Raw genomic sequence first — 13,514 nt, 5'->3', positions numbered from 1 at the left:
GACAACCCTCATATCTACATTATTAGGCCCCTTGATCCTCTTCCTTCTCCTTTTAGCCTTTGGTCCATACATTCTTAATCACCTAGTAGTCTTTGGCAAGGATCGCATTAATACCATCCAGCTAATGATCCTTCACCAGTATTATCAAACTCTGACTCCTACCAAATCCCCTTATGATGATACGGTCACATTCTCATGTACAGCAGAAGAAGTGGGGAATGAAGAACCAGCTCCTGAACCTGTATACCCCTTCCCTGTCCCCCTCACTCGCAGAGCCCCTGCAGGCAAATTACCACACCCTGAAGTTACCACACACTGAAATATGCCAGTAACCTATAACAACCCCAACTGCAGAAGTTCCTGTTCACTCCAGTGTATAAAAGACCTTCAAGCCCTGAAGTCGGAGCTTGAGCCATTTTAGAGTGCCAAGCCCAAGCTGCAGTTTGTTTAATAAACTCCCTCTTGTGCTTTAAATTGTTGGTCTTCACCTCAGCCTTGGGATAGATTCACCAGACACTTCAACCCATACTCTCTTCCCCTTCTCTTTGGCTCTAGTGTTTAAAAAAAAAAAGTCCTTGCCCTCAAAGAGTTTACATTTAAGCTGGAATGCATGAATTTTACCTGTACATAGATAAGCAATTCAGTGACTATAAGGAGGGAGAAGCTTTAACTGTGGATACTAATAGAGTTATTCAGAGACCAGTTTTCCAAGTTTTAGAGATCCTAGAAAAAAAAGGCTCTTGCTTTAGGGGTAGGCAAAGCTCTGGTTAAACTTCTTATATATTTTCTAACACAATTCCTGAATAAATGATTTACCTTTTTTCCAGCAAAAACAAAGTTCAGAATCAGCAAAAATGGTTTTTTAGGGTGTAGATATAAAAATTATATAAAGGATTTTGTCAACAAATATCTGAATGTTACATTGCTTTATTCTAAGTTTAAAATTTGCATGCAGTTATGAAAATTGTGATAATGATTAAACTTATTTCAATAAAGTAGAGCTTAGAAAATCTTTTTTTAAAAAAGTGGTGGGTAGAATAGCACAACTTTTTTATTAAAAAAAAAACAACTCACAATGAGATTAGGGACTTTTAGGTCAACACAATTGCTAGATCAACATGCCTGAAGTAGAGAGAGTAGCCTTAGACACTTCCAAGCTGTATCACCTTTAGCAAGTTACTTAATCTTGATGAGCCCTTGCCCTTGCCAATCTTCTGTCTTAGAACTGATACTAAGATGAAAGGTAAAGGTTTAAAAAGAAAAAAGAAAAAATCATGAGATTTCCACATAAGTTTTGAAAGTAAGGTTGCAAGTGAACTGGACTTTGAAGGAAGTCATGAATTCTAAGGAGTGAAGATAAGGAGGGAGGACAGACATTCCAGGAAAAGAAGATAGTCTATCAAATGCAAGGAAGCAGACTGGGGTATGTTAAGTTCTAGGAATAGTTAAGCAGTAGTCCAGTTTGACTGGAAAAGGGCTGAAAAGTGAAATAAGGCATAAAGGTAGATAGGACAGATTGCGAAGGATCTGTATTTTTATAATGGCTGAGAAGTATATATTTAATCCAAGAAGGAAAATTTTTGAGCAAGCAAATGACATGTCACATGATCTTGGAAAGATTATTTTGGCAATTGCAACTATCTTGTCTGTAAACAGTTGCCTGTGTGTTGTCTCTCCTATAAATTGAGCTCCTCAAAACCACAAAGTGTCTTTTGTCTTTCTTTGTAGCCCCAGCACTTAGCACAGTCCTTGGCACACAGGAAATGCTTAATAAATGTTTACTAACTGGTCTACAGAGGGGTGGATCAGATTGAAAAGAGACTTGAAGGAGAACAGTTATAATAGTCCAGGTGGAAGGTGACAAGAGCCTGAATTAGGTTGATGGTCTTGTCAGTACAGAGAAAAGGATGAATGTCAATATGTGGAAATGGGTGACAACCTCCCTGGCCATCCTTTCCAGTACTGGCTGCACCTTTACTCATTTTCCATGGCCCATTGGTCTGAAGTTGTAGAGTTTGAATATTCCTTTCCACGTCCAAATTCTCCCCCTATATCTGCCATTCAGTAGCCTCTCTTTCTTTGAGGTCCATGCAACTTATGACTACCCTTTGGTGTTTCACCTCTCCCTCAGCCTTCCCTTGCAAAATCCTTCTCTTCATTTACACCATGACCTACAGTCCTTTGATTCCTCAATTTATTCTCAGCCAGCACTAGCCACTCCTCCTTCCCATCTTAACTCCTTAATAAACCAATTCAACTACCCAGTTTTCCTCTCTTGAATCACTAGCCCCCCATCATATCACCAATTATGCCCAGCCTCAGCCTTGGATCATTCCCACCATTTGTTGTCTTTGTCTTTGTCCTACAGGTCCTATACTGCTGAATGAAGATGAGAAAATCATGCAACTGTTTTGGTTTTAACATTTTGTATTCTGATTAGAACAATACTTTTTATAGTTAATGCTTTATTCAGTCATTTAAGTCCCATTTTCTTTGACCTCATTTGGGGTTTTCTTGGAATACTGGTTTTCCTTTTCCAGCTAATTTTACAGATGAAGAAACTGAGGCAAACAGGGTGAAGTGACTTGTCCAGGGTCACACAGTTAATAAGTGATTGTACTCAAATTTTAATTCGGGAAGAGGAGTCTACCCCCTGTGTCACCGGGCTGCCACCTAGCCTGTAGTAGGCGCTTAATAAATATTGACAATTAAGACTTGCCAACTGATTGTGTTTTAATTAGGAAGTGATATGGAGTGGAAGATGATAAAAATTGTCAGCTAGGGTGACTGGGATGGTGGCGTATTGGCCAGATATAGGCAAATCAGAGCGGGTTTGGGGCGGAATTAGGATTTAAGCTCTTTGAAAGAAGTCTGCCTTTCTTTTAGTTTCTATTTGTATCTGGCCGACGCTTAGCACAGTGTCCGGCACTTCCACAGGATAAGCACTTCCTAAATGCTCTTTGCAAGGAAAGTGATTAATTCCTGCTTGAACCCGAAGTCCCTTTTTCTCCCGCCCTCTTCCCCTGTTCCGCCCCGCCTACGTAGCTGATTGGCTCCAACGACGCTCCGTAGGGTGTTGTCATCGTGGTGCGACTGGAGGCATCCTATTCTCCCCAGCTGGTGGGGCACTGGGGCTTTCACCCTGACTAGTGGAAGGGGTTCACGCTTTCCTCCCGGCCCGTGGGGCCGCGATGAACGAGCCCTGTGAGTCGTCGCTGGAGAAGGCAGGAGACGGCTCCGCGTCGGACGCGGTGCCGCTCTTTACTGATGCTGCCACCCCTAATCTTGTCCCGCGAGCTGCCCAGAGGCCCGATGCAGCCCTAGAAGAGACCGAAGGGAAGGGGAACGGGAACGGGAACGGGAACGGGAATTCCAAGGAAGCTGCGTCTGGAGACGCTGAGGTGAGCGAGGCGCTCGGCTGGCCTTGGGGAGGGCTAGAACCTCGAACTCCCCTTGACCCCGCATTGGGGCCTTCCGGGAACCAGAGGTGCCACTGGGTGCGCCCCTACCCCGCCCCCTTCTCGTCGGTGGATCCAGGCCTGCGGACCCAGTTGCAATGGAAAGCCTCGTGTTTGGAGCCTCGTGTTTGGATCTGGGGTCCATGAGTGGTTCCCATACCCGGTGACTCTGAACCCCTGTGTGAGCGGGATGTTTGATGCCTTGTTAATCCTTAGCAGACTTAGGAGCCATGGGATGGAAAATAAACGGGGAACTGGCTAATGGCTTCATATAAGTAAGAATTGACGTTTTCTTAATTGGTTTTGTTCCTGGCTAGACTCTAGTTTTTGCTGACCTAACTACACTTGCACTCTTCTTATTTTTCTAGGACATATGTCAGTTTCTCACACACTTTAAGAGTTCTAGACCTGAATTTGGAGTTCAAATCATTGTGTACACACACAATATTAAAATAAATGTTTTTTTAAAAATTGTATTCATATCCTTGACTTTCGTTTCCATATGTTGTTACCTTCTCTTTTCCCCTCCTAGGACCCTAACTCTCCAACCGAGTGGCCCATGAACAAACCACTTAACCTCTCTCTGGTCAGTTACTTCATCTGTTAAAAGGAGATAATACTTGTTACCAATGGCACTATTTCTTAATGAAGAAACTATTTTGTAAATCTTAAAAGCATATTTATATTATGCCTATGTGTACTTTGTGTGTGTTTACACACATAATAAGTCTTAAAGCATTTTTGTGTTTAAAAAATTCAAATTCATTCAACAGAAATCTGTTCCTCAGTCTATAATTTACCAGAGTAGGTGCTAAATACTACAAGTCAAAGACAAAATTAAACAGTCCCTGCCCTCAAAGAGCTTAAATTCTATTGCAGGGAGAAGAAATACAGGTTCATGGGAAAGCAAATAAGAGATATATACAAAATGATTTGGGTTTATAGGAAGGAGCTAACAACTAAAAGGTCCTTTGAAGATACTTTGAGATGATATTTTAATGAAGCTTGGAGTTCCAGGAGGCAGAGGTGAGAAAGAAGAGCATTTGAAGTAGAGCGCAGCAAAGGAAAGGAGTAGGGAAATAGACTGTTGTGCATGGAAAAAAGCAAATGGGTAGTTAGTTGTTGGGTTTTTTAAAAACCCATCTCAGAACCAATACTGTGTATTGGTTCTAAAGTAGAAGAGCAGTAAGGTTTTGGCCATGTGGGTGATTTGTCCAGGTTCACACAGCTAGGAAGTGTCTGGCATCACATTTGAACCCCAGACTTCCCATCTGTAGGCCTAGATCTCAATCAACTGAGTCTGCCCCCAGGCTACTAGCCCCCCAGCAACTAGCTGCCCCCAACAGGTTAGTTTTGAGGTATAAAAAACATGAAAAGGGAGTAAAGTGAAGTCAGTTTGGAAATCTAGGCTGGAGGCAGATTACAAATGGCTTTTACAGTCTGGTGCCTTAATAATCATGTCTCCTAGATCCCTTCTATGTTCACTTGAGCTAATACAGCTGCATTTCTTCTTTTTTATTTAGTAAGAACCTCTTCTATAAAGCATATCCAGACAGTGATATAAAGGGTCTAAATGTCATGGATTCATTTCATTATATAAATTTTTCCAAGTCTTTTCCCTCTTTTGCTTGTTCTTTCAATTTCATCCTTAAATGCCTTTGGAATAACTTAGCTTATAATTTGTTTGTAAAACAAGATTTACCTCTCTGCTTTCATGTTTCATGAGGGGACAGTGCTCATAATCTTCCTACACCTTTCAACATTAGATTTTACATGTGAATTTATATCCTAAACTGCTGTTGCTGCTAGTTGCCACATAAAATTCTGACTAGTTAATCAGTAAGCATTTTCTAAGCACTTATTAAGGGCCAAGCACTCTGCTAAGCCAGATAATACAAATTAAGTATAGATAAAGAAGCCTATTAAAACCCTCTAGAAGCTTACATTGTAGGGGAAAGCAACATATAAAAGAAAACAAAAGGTAGGGTAAGGGTCATGGTAAAGACCAGAATTCAACTTAGTGAGAAATTCCATATGGTTGATCTGGACATCATTAAATAGAAGTTTTTGGAGGAACCATCCAATCAGAGGGAGAGGCCACAGAGATGGAAGATACTTCCAATGAATTCCAGTGCATTTGGAATGTGGCTATAGCACTTATGATTTATATCCATTAAATTTCTATATAAATGTATAAATTGTAGGATTTAAATTAATGGTTTGACTAAATATATGAGAATTCTAAGATAATACTGTGGTTGCCAATTTAAAAATATAGCTCAAGTCAAATTGACTTTATCAGTTGCTTTTATTTACAAAGAGGTGGAAAGAATGAAAGAGAAATGTAAAAGGGGGCAGAGTAAGAAGTCTAGCCTATCACCCTAAATGTGGCTCCAGTTCCTGACTCAACCCAGGCAGGGCTTGTTAATCCTCAGCCAGAGGACTCTATGGTGAATTAAACAAGGGTTCAACCCACACAGCTTCCTCCAAGATGGGGAAGCCTTTCCAGAACTAATCTCTCGAGAAGCTAGGAAAGGAAGGTCGGCTTCTCACTCACCCAAGCCGAAGCTCCAAAGGAGAAGATCCAGGAACAGTCTTACCAGAAGCAGTCCAAGAGCCAGAGTCCCAGGTTGAGGTCCCAAGTTGTAGCTCCAAGCCACAGTCCCGGTCCAAGATCCACCAAGCTGGAAATTCAGGCTGAAGATCCCCTTGGACAGGAAGTTCAGGACTTTTATAGTCCTTTTCCCCCATCACTTCTTGTCCCTTCCTCCACTTTATGTGAGCCAATTGCAGTGTTTAAATTTGCTTAGCACCGCCCAGGGGGTGGTCAGTTGCTTCTGGAGTTGACATCCACTTTTAACAAGTAGCTCACGGACCTCCCCTAGTTAGTGTTAAGTAGGGGTGTTTTCAGTTTTTGTTGATTAATTTAAAAATAGGCAAGGGGAAAATTAATCCTATCTTCACAAAATTATTGTAATTGGTATCTATGTCCTTCCATATTCCACTTTGGGCATTAGTAATTGTTTATGTCAGAGCAAGGTTATTTTACTGACAAGGCATCATATTTTTTTCTCCTTTTTGTTCTTCCAGCCTTATTCTAATTTTTATCCTTGTTTCAAAAAGTATATGGTCTGACCATATAAGCTGGAATGGTTCCATCACTAATGAATTATTGTCATCTCTTAAAATATGTAATTTTAAAAAATATCCTTACCTTCTTAGAATCAATTTGTTCCAAGGCAGAAGAGCAGTAAGGGCTAGGCAATTAGGGTTAAATGACTTGTCCAGGGTCACATAGCTAGGAAGTGTCTGAGGACAGATTTGAACCCCAGACTTCCTTGCTAGGCTTGGCTCTCAATTCATCTATCCACTCCATGATATATTTTTACAATCTTAATAGTGTCTACTCTCTCTAGTACCTTCCAAAAGTATTCACACTGCAGATATGTACGAGGCTTCTGTGTTGTCTAAATCTTTGATCACTCTTATTGCCAACATTTTTCTTTTCTTTTTAAAATTGGTATTGATAGGTTTTTATATCAGTCATTTCTACATATATGCATGTCTTTTCTTAAACCCTTACCTTCCATCTTAGTCAATATTAAATAAGTATTGGTTCCAAGGCAGAAGAGTGGCAAGAACTAAGCAATTAGGGTTAAGTGATTTTCCCAAATTACATAGCTAAGATGTGTCTGAGGCCAGATTGGAATCCAGGCCTGGTGCTCTATCCACTGAGCCACTTAACTGCCCCACTTCCAAATATATTCTTACTCTTTCTACTTTCTTGAGAGCAATCCTTTGTAAAAAACAACAGAGAGAAAAAAGCTTTTCCACAAAACTAGCCCACATGTTGCCTGACTGTATATGTAAAGTTTTACACCATACCTACAGTCTCTGCCCAGACGGGCGAAAAATACATTTTTTAATCTTTTCATCTGGGGCCTAGCTTGGTCATCATAATGACTACTGTTGAATTTCTTGTATTTTTTCCATTTTCCTTTCCACATATGAGTATTGCCTGCCTCACCCATGTGTTTCAGTCAACATAATGCAGTAAAACGTATGCTGATTTAATTTGGATGTCTGATGTGAAGGACTTTATAGAATTTTTCCACTTCCTCTTCTTCTGCACTGCATGTTGGTGCCTAAGCTACAATTACTTTCATACTGCTCTTTCCTCAAGGAAAACTGTTGAGCCGTCCTTCCACTTAGCTGCAACTTCCTACTGTTTTCTGACCCCATTTATGAGAGTGTCAAGTTTCATACTGTTCAGTTCCTTTATTTCTATGGCCATTTGTTGGTCAATGGGCAAGGAGCTCATATTTAGACACCATCAACTAAATTAAAGTTATGAACAGCCTAAAACAACGATAACTCTTAACATGCTCTGCTGCCTTTTTTGTCACTCTGACAGTAGCCTTGCAGAGGGAAAAAAGGGGGCCAATCAGGACTAAGGATTGTTTTGGTTTTTTGTGTTTTCATAGGCGGATATGAACAAAGAACTGATCACCAACAGCCAGCCTACCATGTTAATGAGCTCCTCTGTATCTCACTAGTCTGGTCCTCAGAAAGCAGTCTTGGCTATCACTGTACGTACTTAAAGTGTCTGAACATCACCAGCGTAGCTTATAAGAATCCCCCAGGTCACCTCTCTGCGAGGCTCAGTGTCTACCATATAGCGAGGACCTTGAAAGGCACGGCAGTATATACAAAGACAATTCAAAAATCACTGCGCTTAAGAACATTATATCTTACAGTCTACTTGGGAGGGGGATAAGCAGAGAAAAAAGTGATACAAATACACAAATGTTAAGATAAAGTTGTTATAGGCTTCGGAAAAGGTGTGATTACAACCAACAATCAAAAAGGGCTTCCTGGTTTTTGAGGCAGAGCTAGAAAAGATCTAGAAAAATGGAATTTTGAAAGGTAGGATCAAGGTATAAGCATTTCAGGAAAGGGAAAGTTAAGATAAAATGGTAGCAAAGCTAAGGGTGGTAGGAATAGCCCAAGTTGGTAGAAGCTTGGATTATATATAACAGACTCAATAGGAAATAAAGCTAGAAAGGTGAGTTAGAAACTAGGGGGGGGGGGCGGGGGGAGGCATCTGGGTGGCTCAGTGGATTGAGAGCCAGGTCTAGAGACAAGAGATCCCGAGTTCAAATCTAACCTCAAACACTTCCCAGCTGTGTGACTCTGGGCAAGTCACTTAACCCCCATTGCCTAGCCCGTAGCGCTCTTCTGCCTTAGAACCAATACTGATTCCAAGACAAGGTAAGAGCCGCCCCCCCCAAAAAAAAAGAAAGAAAAGAAAAGAAAAACTAGGGCATGAAGCACTTCAGTGACAGACTGAAGAGTTGGCTGGCACATATCGAGATCCTAATACATTAAAACCCATAGGTTTAATTTTTTTTTCTTTAAACTACTCTCTTAAATATTCTTCACTTAAGCCTGTACTTGTAAAGTTGATTTTCTTAACCCAAGTGTACAACTTGACATTTCTTATTTTGAATTTTATCTTAAGTTCAGCCCAGCCAGTCAAGATGTTTTTGAATCCTGATTTTAGCATTGTGTTAGCTTTCCCTCCCAGTTTAGGGTTATTGGCAAATCTGATGAACTTTCTATTGGTGCCTTTAACATTTTTATCAAAAGCTAGGTGAGAGTCAGGCCTAGAGATGGGAGGTCATAATGGATTCACATGTGGTCTGATGTTTCCTAGCTGAGAGACCCTGGGCAAGTCATTTAACCCCCATTGCCTAGTCCCTACCATTCTTCTGCCTTGGAACCAATACACTAGTATTAGTTCTAAGACTGAAAAGTAAGGTTTTTTTTTTTTTAAGTTTTAAACCTTATATAAATAGTACAGAGTTAATAAGCACAGATCTGTGAGATCTGGAGATCTGCCACCAAGCTAACACTGAATCATTAAGAACTACTCTGTGAGTCTAACTATTCAAATAGCGCCACATCGCTCTCAGCATCTTGTCCACATCTCTCCTTTTCCATGAGAATGAGATACTTTTTCAGATGCTTTCCTGAAATCTAAGTAACAATGAATAGCTTCCCCTATCAGTGATCTCTCTCTCTAAGGTTTTAATCCTGGGTTTAGGATTAGGATTTACAGGTTTACCCCTGCAGCACCCTGACAGTGTATTAAATATTTAAAATCAAACCCTTATGTAATCTTCAACTAGAGATTTCCTAAAAACAATCACTTCTGAATCACAAGCAGGAACTATGGCCTACTTGTTTATCTCCATCATTGATTTTTAAACCCTTACCTTCTCAGAATCAATTCTAAGACAAAACTGCTAAGTTTTGTAAGAAAGAGCTAGGCAAGTGGGGTCAAATGACTTACCCAGGGTCACATAGCCAGGTTTGAACTCGGGTCCTCCCAACTCCAGGCCTGGTGCTCTACCCCCCGGGCCACCTAGCTGCCTGTATCCTCACCTACTTTTCGGGTCAGATTTAAAGTTGAAGGGAACATAAGAGTGATCTCTTTAAGGGCTTTCAAACATAACAGCCTTCTAGAATTGTCTGAGGCCTGAGAGGTTAAATGACTTGTGACCTGAAGTCACACATCTGCTTGTCAGAGGCAGGACTTAACCCAGGTCTCTTTGACTGCAAAGCTGTTCCTTTTCACTGCCTATTTTTTCAGGAAATAGAAGTATGACAAGGGTAGAGCAAATTCAATATTAAAGGCCAGATGTAACTGGTAAATTTATACTGAGTTGCCAAGGATAATAACCAATCTAGATGTGCCTTTACTTTTCATGCAACATGCAACTGCTATATGTGCCTGGAGTCACAGGCCTTTTCTCTGGCTCAGGTCGGTCCTGGAATATCTACACATTTTGGGCAGGATTAGTCCTGGAACTATGACATCCCCTTCCTATTTCCCAGGACCAGAAATAGACATCTGAGACCTAGTGCAGCAGTGGGGCCAAGAAAGTACATAAATTCACCTTTATCCAACAAATTGGTAGGTTTGTTTATCATGATAAGTAGTTTCAAAACATAAGCCTGACTGTTCTTTCAAAGCCTTGGACCATGCTATAAAGGTAAAATATTTGCTGCTAAAAAATAATGGTTTTCGGAGGATTGGAATGATGGCTTAAATGTGATAGTGTGTGGATTTTAATGATCATTCCATTATTTCCACTAATAATTGAGGAAAATAATTATTTTATAGTTCAGATATAATTTAATTTTTTCATATGTTAGACATCTCTCCTACGAAACCACTAGTTCCATTAGGGAAGTCATTTATCCAACAAAAATAGGTGCTGAGTAAATGGTTTGTTTTTTTGTTTTTTTAACAATGCTTTCAAATCCAGTCAGCCTAGAAAGCCTAGCCAATTGAGTGAGCTGGTTTCTTTCATTTGTTCTATTAGCTCAAGAGCCAGGAAGCATCAGATTTAACAGGAACTGGAAGGGAGGACTCATCATTACTTCCTCCTTCAGCCAAGAAGATGAAGATAGAAACTAAAGAGAGGAAAGAGAAAAAGCACAAAGTAGATGAAGATGAAATTCAGAAGATGCAGTGAGTTGCTTTCCCACTTCATCTTCCCTGAAAGTTCAGATTTGTCCACCAAAAAAATTTAATAACTCCAATATCTCTTATCCTGGTTTAAGTGCAATTCATAAAATTGAACTTTTACCATAAATCTAGATTAAAATGCTAGAGGCAAAGTCTGTAGAGTCTGTGCTGTTAAGTCAAGGACACATTTGTGCCCAGTGTAATGGCCAGGCTAAAACCCCTTTTCCTACTATACTGTTTCTTCTATTGAAGAGAGGAAGTCCAGTTCACTCAGATTTGTTGCAATTTAACTGAGAGCAAGAGCTGTGTTTTATGCATCTCCTACCTCATGGTATAGTTCCATGTACCTTAAGGGAACTGAAATATTTTCTTTATCCTTCTTCACAGAATCCTGGTTTCTTCCTTTTCTGAAGAACAGCTAAACCGTTATGAAATGTACCGTCGATCAGCATTCCCTAAAGCTGCTGTTAAACGGGTAAGGGTGGACTACCCAGTTTCACTGCCATCACCCATTTGGATGGAGCCAGATTTAGAAGTTAGCATTGTGAAACAGAGGAGATGAAAACCTAGATAACTTGGGTGGGGAAAAAAAAGATGCTTTACCTCAGTTACCTGGGTAACAGCAGTTTTGTTTCTGGTTATTATGTTTCAGGATTTCAAATGATCAAAAAAGATAGTCATTAATTGTGTTGGGTCTGTTTTAATACCATCATTGAAAGTGCTCTGTAAACCTTAGATCTACCCGAGTTATTCTAATCACCAGACAGTCCTTTGAGTATGCTAAGTTCCAAAGACCCTTTGATTGTACATCATCTTAATCTTAAAAATGCTTTGTTTTTCAAGCTGATTCAGTCTATCACTGGCACCTCAGTATCTCAGAATGTCGTCATTGCTATGTCAGGCATTTCTAAGGTGTTTGTTGGGGAAGTGGTAGAAGAAGGTGAGTAAAGTCCGCATTCTATTAGGTGTTATTGTAAACATTGGTTGAATGCCTTTATTATTTTCAAGAAAAATATTAAGAGGATCATATATTGTTCATGCTTTTTATTAAGTTTTTTAATATAACTAACTCCCTGAGCAGTTTAGTCTCCTCTGTTTGCACTGTGTGTTAAGGCAAATGAGAAGCATGGCCTCCGTGCCTTCTAAATCTCTCCAGATCCCAATCTTAAGTGGCTAAAAGGAAAGCCGTAGTTCCTCCTCCTTAGCCCAGAGAAGCGCAGCCAGTGCTTTGATCCATCTGCAAGGAATCACATCCATTACCAATGCTATGGTGAAGTGGAAGGAATGGCCAGTGTTGTTTCCCCTCCATCCTGCGATACACATGGGAAGCCTCTGACAGTGATTTGAATCTTCATCAGCTCTCTAAAGTCTCTAGCAAGTGAATTTATACTTGTAATTTGAATCCATTTTTTAAAAGGAGTTATGCTTTAAATAGTCATTTAGGATTTAACCGCCTACTGCTGGGCAAGATGCAACTTTTTGCTATGAAAACCAGAAGCATCTCTTCCCCGTTTCCATAGCTAGCTTAGGAAGTGAAGAAAAAGTTAAGAGAGCTCAAAAGAAAGCAGATTGTAAGTTAATGTGTAATAATGAAATGCTTTTCTCTTGGATTTTTTTCTAGCTTTAGATGTGTGTGAGAAATGGGGAGAACTGCCACCACTACAGCCTAAACATATGCGGGAGGCTGTTCGAAGGCTGAAGTCAAGGGGACAGATTCCTAACTCAAAGCACAAAAAAGTCATCTTTCACTAGGTCTAGGGTGCTTCCTAAGTTATACTACTGAAAATGGAAGGAATGACTTCCATTTTTGCCTTCCACAGAGGCCTTGGACACTATTGCTCAGTCATCCCAGTCCTCTAAGTGATTGGACATCAGCCCCCATTTCTTCAAGTTCAGAGTTATCTAGTAGAGAAGTGTACCAACGTAGGACCATTTAGATCAGGTTGTGATTGATGGTAACTTTTACTTGGCTAACTGAAAAGGGGAAGTGTCTTTCTATATAGACCCCTTGTACAAAAGCATACAAGAGTGCTATTTTCAAATGGGTAAAACTCTTCTAAGGATCAATTTCTTGATTAATCTCAAGAGTACCTTATTTTGCAAGTTTCACATTGGAACCCCAAACTGTTACCATAAGGGTTTTCTATCTGGTTTAAAGTTGGTAACAGACCAGAGATTTCTAACTAACTTGTACAAAATTTTGATAGTTCAGTTTACAATGTTAACAAATGGAAGAATGACAGAATAGTTTTATTCCCTTGTGAAAAAATTAAATATGATCATGTGATTTTTGGTGTATGATCATTAAACTGTTTTTTACCTTAGCACTTATGTACTTGGATTTGTGTGTTCAAAACATGAAGTTATCGGTCAGCAGGTTTATTTGGGTTGTATGGAAAAAACATTCCTGGTTTCACCTGACATAGCTTGCTGTTCAGAATATAGATGATTTTTCCTTACCCATCTCAATGTAAACATTAGAAACTTCTTTACCTAACATTATTACAAATCTGCTTCAT

The 13,514-nt window shown here is 39.9% G+C and overlaps 1 protein-coding gene across 1 annotated transcript; it reads left to right on the top strand.

Moving 5' to 3' along the window:
- The first annotated feature begins 3,071 nt into the window (after positions 1-3,071).
- On the top strand, positions 3,072-13,319 carry TAF11 (TATA-box binding protein associated factor 11). Its single transcript, XM_001378170.4, has 5 exons — positions 3,072-3,401; positions 10,850-10,998; positions 11,383-11,470; positions 11,839-11,935; positions 12,617-13,319. The coding sequence occupies exons 1-5, from the start codon at positions 3,192-3,194 to the stop codon at positions 12,745-12,747; spliced, it is 675 nt and encodes a 224-aa protein (XP_001378207.1). The 5' UTR covers positions 3,072-3,191; the 3' UTR covers positions 12,748-13,319.
- Positions 13,320-13,514: the final 195 nt, after the last annotated feature.

Source organism: Monodelphis domestica, chromosome 2 (assembly GCF_027887165.1).
Source record: "Monodelphis domestica isolate mMonDom1 chromosome 2, mMonDom1.pri, whole genome shotgun sequence".
NCBI classification, from domain to species: Eukaryota; Metazoa; Chordata; class Mammalia; order Didelphimorphia; family Didelphidae; genus Monodelphis; species Monodelphis domestica.
This window is presented reverse-complemented; position numbering and strand designations above follow the sequence as displayed.